This window comes from Phalacrocorax aristotelis, chromosome Z (genome assembly GCF_949628215.1).
Source record: "Phalacrocorax aristotelis chromosome Z, bGulAri2.1, whole genome shotgun sequence".
Classification (NCBI taxonomy): domain Eukaryota; kingdom Metazoa; phylum Chordata; class Aves; order Suliformes; family Phalacrocoracidae; genus Phalacrocorax; species Phalacrocorax aristotelis.
Genome location: NC_134311.1, coordinates 65,819,287 through 65,837,798, shown reverse-complemented (window position 1 = coordinate 65,837,798; position 18,512 = coordinate 65,819,287). Strand labels below are relative to the sequence as shown.

At 52.2% G+C, this 18,512-nt stretch overlaps 1 protein-coding gene across 1 annotated transcript; it reads right to left on the bottom strand.

Annotated features, from left to right (window-relative positions):
- Window positions 1–8,236: 8,236 nt before the first annotated feature.
- On the bottom strand, window positions 8,237–9,522 carry LOC142050452 (avidin-like). Its single transcript, XM_075079115.1, has 4 exons — window positions 9,451–9,522; window positions 9,114–9,321; window positions 8,547–8,664; window positions 8,237–8,279 (listed from the first exon to the last, which is right to left on the bottom strand). Exons 1-4 carry the CDS (start codon window positions 9,520–9,522, stop codon window positions 8,237–8,239), a joined length of 441 nt encoding a protein of 146 aa, XP_074935216.1.
- Window positions 9,523–18,512: the final 8,990 nt, after the last annotated feature.

The following is an 18,512-nucleotide window of genomic DNA, read 5'->3' as shown; positions in this document are numbered from 1 at the left end:
GGGTGGCAGCGCAGGGATTCCTGGGCTGGCAGCAGCACCGGGGGTGTGGATCCCCGTCCTCCTGCCCCACCACCTGCTTCTCCCAATAGAGTGGATCCCCCTCCTCCTGCCCTACCACCTGCTTCTCCCAATAAAGCTTTGCTGCAAGCACCCACCCAGCTCCTGTCGTGTCCTGACACAGTGCCCACACTCCCATCCCACCACGGCATCCCTTGGCCTCTCCTGTCACCGTCCCTGAGGCCCAGTGTGTGTCCCCTGCTGTGACTCTCTGCCGTGGTTTAGCCGGCAGCTCAGCCCCACACAGCCACTCACTCACTTCCCCTCATAGATGGGGGAGAGAATCAGAAGGGTAACGCTCGTGGGTTGGGATAGGAACAGTTTAATAATTAAAATTAAAAGAAACAACAGTAGAAATGCAATGTAAAGGAGAACAACGAGAGGCGCAAAGCCCCGGGGGAGGGGGGAAGGGAGAGGGGGAACGAACCGGCGGAACAGACCACACGCGCCAAAGCCGCCCGCCGACCCGACGCCGCCCCTCCCCCAGCCGCCACTGCCCCCCCCTTAACGTACTGGTCATGGTGTCGCATGGTATGGAATGAACCTGCCATTGGCCAGCCGGGGTCAGCCGCCCCCACCACGGCCCTGCCCCTCCCAGCCCCCCCCCCCCCCCCCCCCGCCACACGACAGAGCGCGGGAAGTTGAAAGGTAGCCGACCCCCCACGGTGAGAATTAACGTCTTCTCAGCCAAAACCAGCACATTCTGCACCCCCTTATTCCATACCATTTACACCATGCCCAGGTCCCATACGATGCAATACAACCATACCAACCACCACCCCTCCCCTTCCCATCCTTTAACATAATACACAGACATCATTCCCTTAGTTCATGGACCTTCCCTGTAAAATGTCCATTAAAATGTCCATTGAGTTCACCCAGTCCATGACTCTGGGCTCCATCTGGTGTATCAGTCTTTCAGGGTGGGAGAGATGGTGTGTGGTGTTGGGTTGCTGCACACCGAGTCAGTCATCGTTCCATCACTGCTGCACGGCTTGTTTCATAGTTTATCTTCCATGGGTTGGGAGGCTCGTACTCTGATATCATTGATACAACACAGAGGTGACACACAATATTATATAGCAGTTCACATTGTGCCATTCAGTTCATTGACTGTTTTCGCCCAAAATCAAATCCCCTTGAAGCACACATCGGACTTCTCCATCCTCCCGCATCACCCAACAAGTGCAACCAGGTCCTCGAGCAAAAGCAATCGCACGAATGGGTTTGCCTTTGCCGGAGGCAGGAAGAACCCAGACTGTTTTCCCCAGCAAACTTTTTCCATGCACTACAGGGACTCTGTCCCCTTACACAGTATGTAGGATTTCTGACTGGGCAGGGCCAGCTTGATTCGCAGATCCCCTAGCATTGATTGACTAACCAGGTGGCTTTTGCTAAATGCGTATCCCAGTGCTTGAATGTCCCACCCACCATTGCTCTCAGTGTCATCTTTAATAGTCCATTGTACTGTTCAATTTTCCCAGAGGCTGGTGCGTGGTAGGGGATGTGATACACCCATGCAATGCCATGCTCTCTGGCCCAGGTGTCTATGAGGTTATTTCGGAAATGAGTCCCGTTGTCTGACTCAATTCTCTCTGGGGTGCCGTGTCGCCACAGGACTTGTTTTTCGAGACCCAGGATAGTGTTCCGGGCAGTGGCGTGGGGCACAGAATATGTTTCCAGCCAGCCGGTGGTTGCTTCCACCATTGTGAGAACATGGTGCTTGCCTTGGCGGGTTTGTGGGAGTGTGATGTAATCAATCTGCCAGGCCTCCCCATAATTGTATTTCAGCCATCACCCTCCATACCACAGAGGCTTTAATGGTTTGGCTTGCTTGATTGCAGCGCACGCTTCACATTCACAGGTAACCTGTGCAATAGTGTCCACGGTCAAGTCCACCCTCGGTCACCTGCCGATCTGTTTGTTGCGCCTCTCCCTTGATGGCCTGAGGTGTCACGGGCCCACCGAGCTAGAAATAATTCACCCTTATGCTGCCAGTCCAGATCCACCTGAGCCACTTCCATCTCAGCAACCTGAACCACCTGCTGGTTCTTTCAATGTTCTTCAGTGGCCGGACTCTTGGGGACGTGAGCATCCACATGGCGTACCTTTACAACCAGGTTCTCTGCCCGGGCAGCAATATCTTGCCACAATGCGGCAGCCCAGATGGGTTTGCCTCTGCGCTGCCAGTTGCTTTGCTTCCACTGCTGCAGCCAGCCCCACAGGGCATTTGCCACCACCCAGGAGACAGTATAGAGATAGAGCACTGGCCGCTTTTCCCATTCAGCGATGTCTAAGGCCAGCTGGATGGCCTTTACCTCTGCAAACTGGCTCGATTCACCTTCTCCTTCAGCAGTTCCTGCTACTTGTTGTGTAGGACTCCATACAGCAGCCTTCCATCTCCAGTGCTTTCCCACAAGGCGACAGCACCCTTCAATGAACAGGGCATATTGCTTCTCATTTAGGGGCAGTTTATTATACAGCGGGGCCTCTTCAACACATGTCACATCTTCCTCTGGTGATAATCCAAAATCTTTGCCTGCTGGCCAGTCCATGATCACTTCCAAGATTCCTGGGTGACTGGGGTTTCCTCCTCAAGCCCGCTGGGTGATCAGTGCAACCTGTCTACTCCATGTAGCATCAGTTGCATGGTGTGTGGAGGGGACCTTTCCTTTACTTTGAACATCCAGCCCAGCACCGGCAGTCGGGGTGCCAGGAGCAGCTGTGCTTCAGCACCAACCACTTCTGAAGCAGCTCGAACCCCTTCATATGCTGCCAATATCTCTTTTTCAGTTGGAGTATAGTGGGCTTTGGACCCTCTGTATCCCCGACTCCAAAACCCTAGGGGTCGACCCCGGGTCTCCCCATGTGCTTTCTGCCAGAGGCTCCAGGTAGGGCCATTCTCCCCGGCTGCAGTGTAGAGCACATTTTTTACATCTTGTCCTGCCCGGACTGGCCCAAGAGCTACTGCATGAACTATTTCTCGTTTAATCTGTTCAAAGGCTTGTTGTTGCTCAGGGCCCCATTTGAAATAATTCTTTTTCCGGGTCACTTGATAGAGAGGGCTTACGATCAGACTGTAATGTGGAATATGCATTCTCCAAAAGCTCACAATGCCCAAGAAAGCTTGTGTTTCCTTTTTGCTAGTTGGTGGAGACATGGCTGCTATTTCGTCGATCACACCCATTGGAATCTGACGACGACCATCTTGCCATTTGATTCCTAAGAACTGGATTTCTCGTGCGGTTCCCTTCACCTTACTTTGTTTTATGGCAAAACCAGCTTTCAGAAGGATTTGGACTATTTTCTCTCCTTTCTCAAAAACTTCTTCCGCTGTGTTGCCCCACACAATGATGTCATCAATGTATTGAAGGTGTTCTGGAGCTCCACCCTGTTCCAGTACAGTCTGGATCAGTCCATGGCAAATGGTAGGACTGTGTTTCCACCCCTGGGGCAGTCGATTCCAGGTGTACTGGACATCCCTCCATGTGAAAGCAAACTGTGGCCTGCACTCTGCTGCCAGAGGGATTGAGAAGAATGCATTAGCAATATCAGTTGTGGCATACCACTTGGCTGCCTTTGACTCCAGTTCGTATTGAAGTTGTAGCATGTCTGGCACAGCAGCTCTCAACAGTGGAGTGGCTTCATTCAGGCCACAATAGTCTACTGTTAGTTTCCACTCTCCATTGGGCTTCCGCACTGGCCATATGGGACTGTTAAAGGGTGAGCAGGTCTTACTGATCACTCCTTGGCTCCTCAGTTGGTGAATGAGTTTATGGATGGGGATCAGAAAGTCTCTGCTGGTGTGATATTGCTGCCGGTGCACTCTTGTGGTGGCGATTGGCACCTGTTGTTCTTCGACCTTCAGCAACCCCACAACAGAAGGGTCCTTTGAGAGACCAGGCAAGGCAGACAGCTGTTTAATTTCCTCTGTCTCCAAGGCAGCTACACCAAAGGCCACTTGTACCCTTTTGGGTCCTTGAAATACCCTCTCCTGAGATAGTCTATGCCAAGGATGCACGGAGCCTCCGGGCCAGTCACAATGGGGTGCTTCTGCAACTCATTCCCGGTTAGGCTCACTTCGGCCTCCAGTACAGTTAGCTCTTGGGATCCCCCTGTCACTCCAGCAATGCTGATGGGTTCTGCCCTTATATAGTTTGATGGCATTAAGGTGCACTGTGCGCCGGTGTCCACTAAAGCTTTATACTCCTGTGGGTCGGACGTGCCAGGCCATCGGATCCACACAGTCCAGTAAGCCCGGTTATCCCTTTCCTCCACCCGGCTGGAGGCAGGGCCCCTCTAGTCCTGATCATGGCAGTCACAACTCACTTCCTGTAAACGTGGATCAGGAGTCCCTCTATTACACTTAGAAATAAAATCTGCACTTCTACTCCTCTGTCTGGGGACCTGCTCACTGGAAACTGGAGCAGCAGCTTTCCTGGAAGAGCCTCCCTGAGTGACTGTTCTTCCTTGCAGTTCATGTACTTGTGCCTGTAGGGTCGAAGCAGGCTTGCCATCCCACCTCCTCATGTCCTCTCCGTGGTCACGCAGGTAGAACCATAGGGTGGCCCGTGGTGTGTATCCCCTTCTTTGAGCCAAAGGTCGCTTATTCCCAACAGCTGAGACACTGCTCTGTCGAGGTGGGGAGTAGGACAGATCTTCTCTGAGTTGCTGGACCTCTTGGGATAGTTTCTCCACAGCAGAGACAAGCGAGGAAGAGATATTTGCTTCATAATCCCGGAGTCTATCTATCACCTCTGCCACCGTTGGTGTCTCGTCATCTTTCCAGGACATCACTGCCAATGAGTTTGTATGTGAAGATGGTGCGCTCCGTACAAACTTCCGCCACATGGGTTGTGTGCACTCGGCTTCATCTGGATCTTTGGATGACCGTTGATCGTCCAGGTCACCATAAATCACCTCAAGCACAGCTAATTCCCTTAGATACTGGATGCCTTTCTCCATAGTTGTCCATTTTCCTGGGCGATATGTAACATCTTCTTTAAAGGGATACCTTTCCTTCACTCCAGACAGGAGTCGCCTCCAGAGGCTGAGGGCTTGTGGTTTTTTTCCAATTGCTTTGTCAACACCCCCTTCCCCAGAAAGGGATCCCAGTTTTTTGGCTTCTTTTCCCTCTAGTTCCAGGCTGCTGGCCCCATTATCCCAGCATCGGAGCAGCCAGGTGACAATGTGCTCACCTGAACCACGGCTACAATCTTTTCGCATATCTCGCAACTCGCTCAAGGACAGGGATCGGGTGGTCTCTATTTCATTTATTACTTCTTCCTCCTCTCCCCGCGATGGCCCTGGTTCTTCATCATCCCGTTCTAGACGAGTTGATGTCCGCTTCCAATATTTTGTCTTGTGTATGGGGGCAACTGATACTGGTACGGGTTTATTTTCTGAGCCAGCTCCAGTACTTGTTGTGGGGGTTTGAGTGGCTGCAGTGCCTGTTGTCAGGGCTGGATTGTCTGCAGTGCCAGTCACTTTGCATTTCAATCCAGAGACATTCTCTTCCCCCTGGGGGCACTGAATACTGTTGAGCAGGGCTCGGTATGCATGGGCCAGACCCCAGCATGTTGCAGTTATCTGTGTCTCTCTGGAGTGCCCAGCATAACAACATACTTTCTCCAAATATTCTACTAGTTTTTTAGGATTCTGCACTTGTTCGGGGGTGAAACTCCAAAACACTGGGGGTGCCCACTGCCCTAGGTATTTGCCCATGCTATCCCACATGCCCTGCCACTCGTAACTGTCAACCCTCGGGGCAGATTTCTGGGTGATATTCTTAAGTTGCTTAGTCAAAACCAAAACAGCATGCCCAAAAACTAACAATAAGTGCACCTTAACCACCCAAGGATGTTCAAGATACAAAAAGGTTGTAGTAACAAAGGCACAGACATCACAGAACAAAGTTGCAAAGGTACAATTCTGTATTTCCTCCATACAAAATCTCTCAGAGGAGGAGGTATAATTGCTAATTGCCTCAATAAGGTGGTATCCGAAGTACAGTAACGGTTTCAGCAAAAACCCCAAATCCCAGATAAAGCTGAAAACGACTGTTTGTATAACAAATCTTGTAGGCAAAACATTACTAATCACAGCAGAACACAACAGACTCAACAAACCAACACCGATCTTTAACACCAACTGCAAAAAGGACAACACGGTGCTGTGACCAACAGCTGTTGTTATCTCCAACCCTTGAGCCCCACGTTGGGCGCCAAAAAGACTCTCGTGGTTTAGCGGCAGCTCAGCCCCACACAGCCGCTCGCTCACTGCCCCACCGGCAGATGGGGGAGAGAATCAGAAGGGTAACACTCGTGGGTTGGGATAAGAACAGTTTAATCATTAAAATTAAAAGAAACAACAACAGAAATGCAATGTAAAGGAGAACAACGAGAGGCGCAAAGCCCCGGGGGAGGGGGAAGGGAGGGGAGAGGGGGAACGAACCGCCGAAACAAACCGCACGCGCCGCAGCCGCCCGCCGACCCGATGCCGCGCCACTCCCGCGCTGCCACTGCCCCCCGCCCCCTCAATATACTGGTCATGATGTCACGTGGTACGGAATGAACCTGCCATTGGCCAGTCGGGGTCAGCCGCCCCGACCACAGCCCCGCCCCTCCCAGCCCCCCCCCCCCCGCCACACGGCAGAGCGCGGGAAGCTGGAAAGGTAGCCGACCCCCCACAGTGAGGAGAATTAACCCCTTCTCAGCCAAAACCAGCACACTCTGCCACAGCCCAAGCTTCTCCATCACAGCCCCCACTGACCCACCATGCTCCCTTAGGACCCCCACTTTGCCCGAGGGAGCAAGACCTTGCTCAGTCTGGTGTGGTGACTGGTGGCCTGTCTCCCACCAGGGTGGTGATTGGCAGGAGGCCCAGCATGGGCGGCCGCTGCCTGGCCGCAGCCCCCTCTGCTATAAAAGGGGCTGAGCAGGCACCGGGCAGCAGCACAGCAGAGCCCAGACACCATGCACAGCTGCCGCTGCCACTGCCGCCCCCATGGGGAGCCTCAGCTACTGCCTCTGGCTTACCCTGGCCCTGCTTGACCCCCATGCTGCTGCTGGGAAGGTAAGGGCAGCTTGGGGGCAGCGCCCAGCCATGGGGCTGCCTGCTCCTGCTATGCCATGCCTTGCTATGCCCTGCTGTCCCAGGATGCATGGTGACTGGATGCACACCCTGGCTGTCCTGTGCTGTGCTGTGCCATCCCTGGGGTGCAGTGTGAATGGCCAAGGGGCTGCCTGCTTCTTCTGTGCCATGCTATGCTGTATGGTGCCATGCTGTGCCATGCTGTGCCATGCTGTGCCATACCAATACAGCTGTAAAGGGTTGGTGAAAGTGGTCATGCACTCCAGCACCTCCCCTGCCAGGAAGATGGGCCCGTGGCCCAGCTTGGCCAACACCTCGATCGTGCCTTGGGCAGCCCTGCTCCACACCTGCCAAAGAAAAACCCATATGCCAAGAGTGGGCATGGAGAGAGGGCTGGGCGTTGTAACAGTGGGGGAATGGCCAGAACCCCACCGGACACAAGCACACAGGGAGGTTAGGGAGAGCCCCACCTCTACCCATGGCAGCCCCACAGTGCCGCCGCCCTGCCCCTCCACAAAGTCCTGCGGTATGGGGAGGAGATTTGGGTTGGGAAGGGGGGTGTCTGCGGAGCATGGGAGTGCCACGCTTGAGCCCCTGCATGCTGTGGGCACTGTTGCAACACCAGGGGAGGTACTGGCGGTGCCCCGGTACATGGAGGGCAGAGTATGGCAGTGATCAGTACAACCCATTTACTCCATGTAGCATCAGTTGCATGATGTGTAAGGGAGCGCGGTGGGTCAGTGGGGGCTGTGATGGAGAAGCCTGGGCTGTGGCAGAGTCACAGCAGGGGACGCACACTGGGCCTCAGGGACGGTGACAGGAGAGGCCAAGGGATGCCGTGGTGGGATGGGAGTGTGGGCACTGTGTCAGGACACGACAGGAGCTGGGTGGGTGCTTGCAGCAAAGCTTTATTGGGAGAAGCAGGTGGTAGGGCAGGAGGAGGGGGATCCACTCTATTGGGAGAAGCAGGTGGTAGGGCAGGAGGAGGGGGATCCACTCTATTGGGAGAAGCAGGTGGTGGGGCAGGAGGACGGGGATCCACACCCCCGGTGCTGCTGCCAGCCCAGGAATCCCTGCGCTGCCACCCTCACTCCTGCAGCTTCAGGCGGGTGAAGGTGTTGGTGCCAATCCTGCGAGGAGACATAATGTGGGAGATGCACCCTTGCACAGGGCAAATACACCCCCCAGTGCCAAACACCCATCCAGCCCCATCCCACCCCCCAGCAGTATTTGCAGGTTGGTGGGACCCCCAGAGAGGCCGTGCACCAGCACCTCATCCTTGGTCACCCCCACACTCGTAGCAGCTCTGCCGGGTGCTGAGCACCGGCAGGGTGGGAGGGACACAATCCTCCAGGGATGTGCAGGGGACCCACGTGGGGAAGGGACAGGGGGCTCACATGGTGGCTTTCCAGTCATTCCTGATGCTGTCTGCATGTAACCGCAGGAGCCACATGGTCTTCAAAACCTCCTTTTCCTTGTCCATGAAGCACTGGCCCACAAAGACGGTGGTGGAGTCTGCAGGGACAGGGTGGGAGGTGGAGGTGGGCATGGCTGGGGCAGCAGGTCAGTGCGAGCTGTGGCTCTGCAGCCTGCCCCAGCGCAGGGGACAGTAGACCCAGCTGTCCCTGCCCTCTGGGGACAGCGCTGATGGGGAAAGAAGGCAGGAGGGGTCAGGAGGCTGGGAGGTCTCGCATGGAGATGGGCAGACAGCTGCGGGCTTCAGCCCCCAGCGCATCCTCTGCGCCTTGGGACTCGCAGATGACACCAGCCAAGGAGCTCTGGGGATCAAGGATGGGGGAGCAAGGATGACACCACAGGGGATGGGGGAACATCAGGGACACCACAGGGGATGGCAGAGGATCCTCAAAGGCACTGCAGGGGAGGGCAGAAGAGAATCGAGGACACCACAGGGATGGCAGGGGAGCTCTGGGGACACCACAGGGAGGCTGGGAAAGGAGAAGCACCTGAAAAGGTCCAGTTGACCGTGAAGCCAAAGGTGGGCTGGCGGTTGTTCAGAGGGTGCTGGAACCCCTGCAGCGGTGACAGCTCAATCTTCTTCGTGGTGCTACTCACAGCTGTGTAGTAGGTGCCGTTGAAGCTGCCTTTGTTGCCCACGGCCTCAATGGTCATGTTGGAGCCCAGGTCATTGGTCCAGTTCCCAGTCAGCACGCACTGGTTCTGAGAGGACTCAACGTTGGTGCCACAGCACAGCCCAGGAGCATGCAGGGTGGCAAAAGCAGGCACCCCAGGAGGTGCAACCCCCTGCCCACCCTCCCCCGTGCATCTCAGCCCTGCCGTTACCTTTTCTGCAGAGAGGCTGGAAGCCACCGGGGCCAGGCTGAACAGCAGGAGGAAGAGAGTCCTTTGCAGCATCTCTGCAGTGGGTCGACAGCTGGCGTACCCAGGGATGTGCTCCTCGCAGGGCTCTGCCGATGCGCCAATGTGCCTACTCTCTTGCCTTTTTATAGCTGCCAGAGCTGTGGGTAGCAGCTCTGGCCAGGGCGTTGTGCAATTTGGGTGTTGACATGTGGAAACCGACTCCACAATCTGTAAGACTGTAAAGTAGGTATGTTTATTCAGTGCTGGACAGCACGGGGGATAGTCCCACCAAAGTCATGCACGCCCGCGTCGTTGCTTGTCTTGGATATATACAACAAAGTGTTACATATTCACACGGTTTCCCAATATGCCTATACAAATGCACGACCGGTCCTTGCTTCGTATTAAAATTAGTCCCAGGAAGTAGTTTCCATAAACTTCTCCTGACTGTGCTTGAGCAGTGCCTCCTCGTTCTGGTCGTCAGGGGTCGTAGAGATGAAAGCTGATGGCTCCTCTTCGTCACCACTAGTAACCTTTTGGTTTTGCGCAGACTCAGTTATCCCTTGACTCTTACCCAAACCACAGGGTCGGTTTTAGCCAGTTCTTAAGGCAATTTCCAGGTTCTTATCAGGAATTGTTCTTCACGAGCCTTCTTGCTTCAGCTAATTTGCACAGTAGTTGGCGAAACATTAAGCACTATCTTTCAGTTTGATACTTTGGGCTGCCAGCAAGTAAGCGGCATTGTATCTACTAAGATCCTCTTAACCCCTTCTCTCAGGTGTTACCAAACTGGCAGTTCAGCTGCAAATTCCCTAATCACAGGGATATATATGCCTGTTCTGTTCTATCAGATATATCTGTTGGAGGCAGATATTTCCAGAAGCACCTGCTGAAACTGTCCCTCCTTGCTCACAATTCTCTGGCACCTCTCAGGGAGGGCCTGGCTCTTGCAGGTCAGCGACCACCAGGACCAACGCTTAGCCAGGAAAAAACCCTCCTGGGGGCTGTTGTCCCTTCTGCCACCCTTTTGACACCCTATTGATGGGCCCAGGATACATAGGCTTGACTGTTTTCCCCAGCATATTCTTTACATGCACTACAGGGATGTTATCCCCTTCCACAGCATGTAAAGAGTTCTGATTGGGCAGGGCCAGCTTGATTCGCAGATCCCCTAGCATTGATTGACTAACCAGGTGGCTTTTGCTAAATGAGTATCCCAGTGTTTAAATGTCTCACCCTGCATTGCTCTTAGCGTAGTCTTTAACAGTCCGTTGCGTCATTTGATTTTCCCGGAGTCTGGTGCATGACAGGATGTGATACACTCATGCAATGCCATGCTCTCTGGCCCAGGTGTCTATGAGGTTATTTCGGAAATGAGTCCCGTTGTCTGACTCAATTCTCTCTGGGGTGCCGTGTCGCCACAGGACTTGTTTTTCGAGACCCAGGATAGTGTTCCGGGCAGTGGCGTGGGGCACAGGATATGTTTCCAGCCAGCCGGTGGTTGCTTCCACCATTGTGAGAACATGGTGCTTGCCTTGGCGGGTTTGTGGGAGTGTGATGTAATCAATCTGCCAGGCCTCCCCATAATTGTATTTCAGCCATCACCCTCCATACCACAGAGGCTTTAATGGTTTGGCTTGCTTGATTGCAGCGCACGCTTCACATTCACAGGTAACCTGTGCAATAGTGTCCACGGTCAAGTCCACCCTCGGTCACCTGCCGATCTGTGTGTTGCGCCTCTCCCTTGATGGCCTGAGGTGTCACGGGCCCACCGAGCTAGAAATAATTCACCCTTATGCTGCCAGTCCAGATCCACCTGAGCCACTTCCATCTCAGCAACCTGATCCACCTGCTGGTTCTTTCAATGTTCTTAGTGGCCGGACTCTTGGGGACGTGAGCATCCACATGGCGTACCTTTACAACCAGGTTCTCTGCCCGGGCAGCAATATCTTGCCACAATGCGGCAGCCCAGATGGGTTTGCCTCTGCGCTGCCAGTTGCTTTGCTTCCACTGCTGCAGCCAGCCCCACAGGGCATTTGCCACCACCCAGGAGACAGTATAGAGATAGAGCACTGGCCGCTTTTCCCATTCAGCGATGTCTAAGGCCAGCTGGATGGCCTTTACCTCTGCAAACTGGCTCGATTCACCTTCTCCTTCAGCAGTTCCTGCTACTTGTTGTGTAGGACTCCATACAGCAGCCTTCCATCTCCAGTGCTTTCCCACAAGGCGACAGCACCCTTCAATGAACAGGGCATATTGCTTCTCATTTAGGGGCAGTTTATTATACAGCGGGGCCTCTTCAACACATGTCACATCTTCCTCTGGTGATAATCCAAAATCTTTGCCTGCTGGCCAGTCCATGATCACTTCCAAGATTCCTGGGTGACTGGGGTTTCCTCCTCAAGCCCGCTGGGTGATCAGTGCAACCCGTCTACTCCACGTAGCATCAGTTGCATGGTGTGTGGAGGGGACCTTTCCTTTACTTTGAACATCCAGCCCAGCACTGGCAGTCGGGGTGCCAGGAGCAGCTGTGCTTCAGCACCAACCACTTCTGAAGCAGCTCGAACCCCTTCATATGCTGCCAATATCTCTTTTTCAGTTGGAGTATAGCGGGCTTTGGACCCTCTGTATCCCTGACTCCAAAACCCTCGGGGTCAACCTCGGGTCTCCTCATGTGCTTTCTGCCAGAGGCTCCAGGTAGGGCCATTCTCCCCGGCTGCAGTTTGGAGCAAGTCGTGCCTGACTAATCTGATCTCCTTCTATGCCCAGGTGTCCCACCTAGTGCATGAGGGAAAGGCTGTGGATGTTGTCTACCTAGCCTTTAGCAAAGCCTTTGATACTGTCTCCCGCAGCATCCTCCTAGAGAAGCTGGCAGCTCATGGCTTGGACAGGTGTATTCCCTCTTGGGTTAAAAACTGGCTGGATGGCTGAGGCCAGAGAGTTGTGGTGAACAAAGTCAGATCCATTTGGTGTCTGGTCACAAGTGGTGTTCCCCAGGGCTCAGTTTTGGGCTCAGCCTTGTTTAATGTCTTTATCAATTATGTGGATGAGGGAACTGAGCGTGCCCTCAGAAAGTTTGGAGATGACACCAGATTGGGTGGGAGTGCTGATCTGCTCGAGGATAGGAAGGCTCTGCAGAGGGATCTGGATGGGCTGGATCGATGGGCCGAGGTCAACGGTACGAACTTAAACAAGGCCAAGCTCTGTGTCCTGCACTGTGGGTCACAACAACCCCATGCAACGCGACAGGCTTGAGAAAGCTGCCCAGCGGAAAAGGACTTGGGGGTTTTGGTCGACAGGTGGCTGAACATGAGCCAGCAGTGTGCCCAGGTGGCCAAGAAGGCCAACAGCACCCTGGCTTGTATCCGGAATAGTGTGGCCAGCAGGAGCAGGGAGGTGATGGTGCCCCTGTACTCGGCACTGGTGAGGCTGCACCATGAATGCTGTGTTCAGTTTTGGGCCCCTCAGTAGAAGAAGGACATTGAGGTGCTGGAGCGTGTCCACGGAAGGGCAACGAAACTGGTGAAGTGTCTAGAGCACAAGTCTTACGAGGAGCAGCTGAGGGAGCTGGTGTTGTTTAGCCTGGAGAAGAGGAGGCTGAGGGGAGACATTATCGCTCTCTACAATGACCTGAAAGGAGGTTGTAGCGAGGTGGGTGTTGGTATCTCCTCCCAAGTCATTAGCGATAGGACAACAGGAAATGGCCTCAAGCTGCGTCAGGGGAGTTTTAGATTGGATATTAGGAAATATTTCTTTACTGAAAGAGTGGCCAGGCATTGGAACGGGCTGCCTAGAGAGGTGGTGGAGTCACCATCCCTGGAGATGTTCAAAAAATGTGTAGACGTGGCACTCCAGGCATGGTTTAGGAGGCATGGTGGTGTTGGGTTGATGGTTGGACTTGATGATCCTAGAGGTCTTTTCCAACCTTAATGATTCTACGGTTCTATGATGCTATGAAAATTCCTTGACAGTAAGCACCGTTTAGCCACAACTAAAACATTAGTGTGTACATTGTTCTCATACTAAATCTAAAACACAGGACTGTACTAGCTACTAGGAGGAAACTTAACGCTATTCCAGCCAAAACCAGGACTATTTAGAACTGGGTCTCAGAAGCCCTAGATGAACAGTCGAGAAGATTAATTTCCCAAAGGCCAATTGAAAAATCACAGAATCACAGAATAACAGGATGGCAGGGGTTGGAAAGGACCTCTGGAGATCATCTCATCCAACCCCACTGCTTGAGCAGGCACACCCAGAGCAGGGGGCACAGGACCACGTCCAGGCAGGTTTTGAACGTCTCCAGGGAAGGAGACTCCACAACCTCTCTGGGCAGCCTGTCCCACTGCTCTGTCACCCTCACAGGAAAGAAGTTTTTTCTTGTTTTGAGGTGGAATTTGTTGTGTTCCAACTTGGGCCCGTTGCCCCTTGTCCTGTCATTGGGCACTATTGAAAAGAGTCTAGTCCCATTGCCCTGACACCCTCCCGTTAGATATTTATAGCTATTGATGAAATCCCCCCTCAGTCTTCTCTTCTCCAGGCTGAACAAAGCCAGGCCTGTCAGCCCTTCCTCATAAGGAAGATGCTCCAGTCCCCTGATCATCTTGGTAGCTCTCCACTGGACTTGCTCAAGCAGTTCCACATCCTTCTTGAACTGGGGGGCCCAAAACTGGACACAGCACTCCAAATGTCGTCTCACTAGGGACGATAACCTCCCTCAACCTGCTGGCCACACTCCTTTCAATGCACCCTGGGATACTGTTGGCCTTCTTGGCCACAGGGGCACAGTGCTGGCTCAGGGTCAGCTTGCTGTCCACCAGCACTCCCAGGTGCTTCTCAGCAGAGCCACATTCCAGCAGGTCAGCCTCCAACCTGTACAACCTGCACCAGTGCAGGGGGTTGTTCCTCCCCAGGTGCAGGACCTTACACTTGCTTTTGCTGAATTTCATCAGGTTTCCCTCGGCCCAGCTCTCCAGCCTGTCCAGGTCTCGCTGGACGGCGGCACAGCCTGCTGGTGTATCAGCCACTGCTCCCAGCTTGGTATCATCAGCGAACTTGCTGAGGGGACGCTCTGTCCCTTTGTCCAGGTCATTGATGAATGTATGAAACAGGACTGGACCCAGCACAGACCCCTGGGGAACACCACTAATTATGGGCCTCCAACCAGACTCTGCGCCATTGATCACGACCCTCTGAGCTCTGTTGCTGAGCCAGTTCTCTGTCCAGCTCACTGTCCACTCGTCCAACCCACACTTCCTTAGCTTGCCTGTGAGGATGCTATGGGGGACAGTGTCGAATGCCTTACTGAAGTCAAGATAGACAACATCCCCTGCTCTCCCTTCGTCGACCCAGCCAGTCACGCCATCACAGAAAGCTGTCAGGTTGGTCAAGCATGACCTCCCCTTGGTGAATCCATGTTGACTATTTCTGATAACCTTCTTGTCCTCTACATGCCTGGAGATGACCTCCAGGATGAACTGTTCCATCACCCTTCCAGGGATGGAGGTGAGGCTGACTGGCCTATAGTTTCCCAGGTCCTCCTTCTTGCCCTTTTTGAAGCCTCGAGTGACATTTGCTTTCCTCCAGTCCTCGGGCACCTCTCCTGTCCTCCATGACCTTTCAAAGATGATGGAGAGTGGCTCAGCAAGAACATCCACCAGCTCCCTCAGCGCTCGCAGGTGCATCCCATCGGGGCCCGTGGATTTGTGAGGCTCCAGTTTGCCTAGGTGATCTCTGGCCCAATCCTTTTCAACGAAGGGGAAGTCTTCTTTCTCCAGATTTTCTCTCTCTCTCTTCTGGGGGCTGGGACGCTTGAGGGCCAGCCTTAGCAGTAAAGACTGAAGCAAAGAAGGCATTGGGTAACTCTGCCTTCTCTGCATCCTGTGTCACCAGGGCCCCTTCCTTGTTCAGCAGTGGGCCCACTGTATCCCCAGTCTTCCTGTATCTGCTGATGTGTTTAAAGAAGCTCTTATTGTTATCTTTGACATGCCTTGACAGATTTTATTCCAAGTGGGCCTTGGCCTTCCTTGTCGCACCTCTGCATACCCCGACAACCTTCCTACATTCCTCCCAAGCGGACAGTCCTTTTTTCCACATTCTGTAAACCTCCCTCTTCCATTTGAGTTTCCCTAGGAGCTCTTTGCTCATCCATGTGGTTCTGATGGCTCCTCTGCCTGACTGCTTCCTGGGGATGCACTGATCTTGAGCTTGGAGGAAGCGGCCCTTGAATGCCGTCCAGCTCTCTTAGACCCCGCTGCCTTCCAGAGCCCTAACCCATCGAATTCCTCCAAGTAGGTCTTTGAAGAGGCCAAAGTTGGCCCTCTTGAAGTCCAAGGTTGCAATCTGACTTGTTGCCCTGCTTCTACCACGCAGTATCCTGAACTCCACCATCTCATGGTCACTGCAGCCAAGGCTACCCGCAACTCTCACGTCCTCATGTCCAGCCCTTCTGTGTTTGTTAGGATAAGGTTGAGCAGCACATCTCGCCTTGTTGGCTCCTCCACCACTTGCATTAAAAACCACGTCTACTTGCCTTTTTAGAAGATGTATACACCCCCCCACCGCCACCCCAATATTTACAGTTTAATTGAAGGTATTTTAAGTGGATTAACATTTTACAGATAAGTTACAATTCATTATCAGTTCCTGTTTAAAGCACTGTCATGTAGCTGGGATAGAGTTAATTTTCGTCACTGCAGCTGCCACAGTGCTGTGCTTTGGACTTAGCGTGAAAACAATGTTGATAACACACAGGTGTTTTGGGTGTTGCCGGGTAGTGCTGGTACTAGTCGAGGACTTTTCCAGCTTCCCATGCTCTGCCGGGTGCACAAGAAGGTGGGAGGGGAGGGGGCACAGCTAAGGGAGCGGATTCAAACTGGCCAGAGGGATATTCCGTATCACGTAACATCATGCCCAGTATGTTAGCTGGGAGGGGCTGGCCGGGGGAGGAGGGGAGCAATCGCAGCTCGGGGACAGGCAGCGTCGGTTGGTTGTATCGTTTGTGTTTCTGTTTTTTCCCTTTCCCTTTTTTTTTTTCTTTCCCTTTTTATTGTGTTATCATTATTGTCATTATTATCATCATCATAATTATTAGAATTATTATTTTTATTGTAATTATTAAACTGTGCTTATCACAACCCACAAGTTCTTTTGCTCTTCTGATTCTCTCCCCGTCCCACAGGAGTGGGGGCAGTAAGCGAGCGGCTGCGCGGTGTTTAGTTGCTGACTGGGGCTGAACCGCGACAAGCACCATGCAAATGTGATTCAAGATTCTTTGCTACACAGGCCACGCTAGACCATATGATCTCATCTAGCTGCAAGTTGTTCCTTACCTATCGAGGTACAGGTTTCTTGGGCCAGTATGCAGTCATGGAAGAAATGCATTCTGTACGACCTTCCCTTCTCTCCAGCTGCTTTCTCAGTGAAGTAGGGAGTAGGTCAACATCCAGTCAAGTGGCTGCAGACACAGCCACGCTTCAAAATAAACCCGGTACTATTTGCAATACCCTTTTTAATGAATATTATTCTGCATAGTACCTGCCTGAAGCAAGCTTCCAAGTGTGCATTTGGATGATGAATCCTTTATTACTTTTTAGTATTCATGGACGATGCACTGTATTTTGCTGGCAACTTCACTGCTATGGTTGGAACCCTCAGCGTAGGAACTGCCGGAAGTAGGTCACATAGGCTGAAGAAGAGGCGGCAAATCCGCAATTCCCAAACAGTGTGGTATCTTTGCTGACTTTGGCTGGAATGTAAATTTCTGTCCCTGTATCAACTGCTAGGATCCACAGGGATAAACCGGATGCTTAGAACTATAATTCAGTCAGAGGGAAGTTGCAAACTTGAGCTATCACTGACGGAATGAGTTCTGTGCAGTAGGAAGGCAGAACGGGATAAGGAAGTTCTGTCCCAGGAAGAAATAAAAAATGGCTATTACAAACCAGACTGTCACTAATACTCAGTGCCGTAATGGACTATTCTATTTAAAAAAAATAATCCCAGCTGTGCATAATTTGAGATACGTGACCTAGCTGAGCCAGCCTTCCTTCTTTCTGTAGTGCTACAATTACACTTTAAAACAACTTTCAAAAACCCAGTGGCCATCTGTTTTCCTAAAAAAACAAAAGTAGGCCAGTACCAAGAAGCTCTTAGCAGCTTTGAAAGGAAACTACTGAGAATAAGTGACTTCATTTCCAAATGTGTAACTCTCATTCAAAAGCAAAGCATAAGCAAAGCAGCACCTCCCGGCGCCCGGTTTGCAATTGCTTTAAGCAAAGTGTGATTTTCAAATACTAGAGCATTTTTGTTAAATCACCATTGATTTGTCAAGAGTGGCAAATATTGTGCACACTTTTTCTGATCTGTGAAGCTCGGTCACGTGCTCAAATTTGAATGCGCAGCATGTTTCCTTGCAGAACCAGTGCTGAAGAAGTTTGCTTCACTTCTCCCCTGAAGTTTGCTCCCCATGCTTCTGTGCCTTCACTGGCTTACCATTATGTCACAAAGAAAATAAATCTTTTTGAAGCATTGTTCATCTGCAAGGTATTCTTCAGAAACTTGACAGGTGAGGAGCACTCTACACAGCCCACTTGAAATTTGTAAATGCTAAAATTGAGACAAAATCTCTTTAAATCTCTCAAGACTCATCTCTATCATACACAGAACTACTGGCAGTTAAAAGTGGGCAGGAAGCAGCAAATGGTGATTATGATGTCACCAAACCTGCTGTTTTCTTTTGTGCTCTCACATCTCATTCCACCATCACTAATTTGTATTGGACTCCTGTGAGACTTAAGACAAGTAGGAAAGATCGTTAAGTGTTTAAGGCAAAGATTACCCTGTCTTCCTTACTCGGCAGGACAGAGTTAAAACCAATTTTTCTTTACTGCAGTACAGGCTTAAAGCTCTTACAAGGCTTCATATGTAGAGAGGCCACAAACTTCTCTGCTACTTTCAACAGAAGTCTCAATTTATGATTTTTCAGCATTTCTGGTGGAGGACAACGCTTACTTTGCAAACCTTGATCTGAACTTCTTCATATA

Excerpts from the sequence above, each read along its gene's own strand:
- LOC142050452 (XM_075079115.1), bottom strand. The coding sequence starts at position 9,522 with ATGCTGCAAAGGACTCTCTTCCTCCTGCTGTTCAGCCTGGCCCCGGTG. Across the intron at positions 8,665-9,113 it reads GGTCAACTGGACCTTTTCAG|ACTCCACCACCGTCTTTGTG; the intron begins GTGCTTCTCCTT and ends CTGTCCCTGCAG. Across the intron at positions 8,280-8,546 it reads AATGACTGGAAAGCCACCAT|GATTGGCACCAACACCTTCA; the intron begins GTGAGCCCCCTG and ends GTCTCCTCGCAG.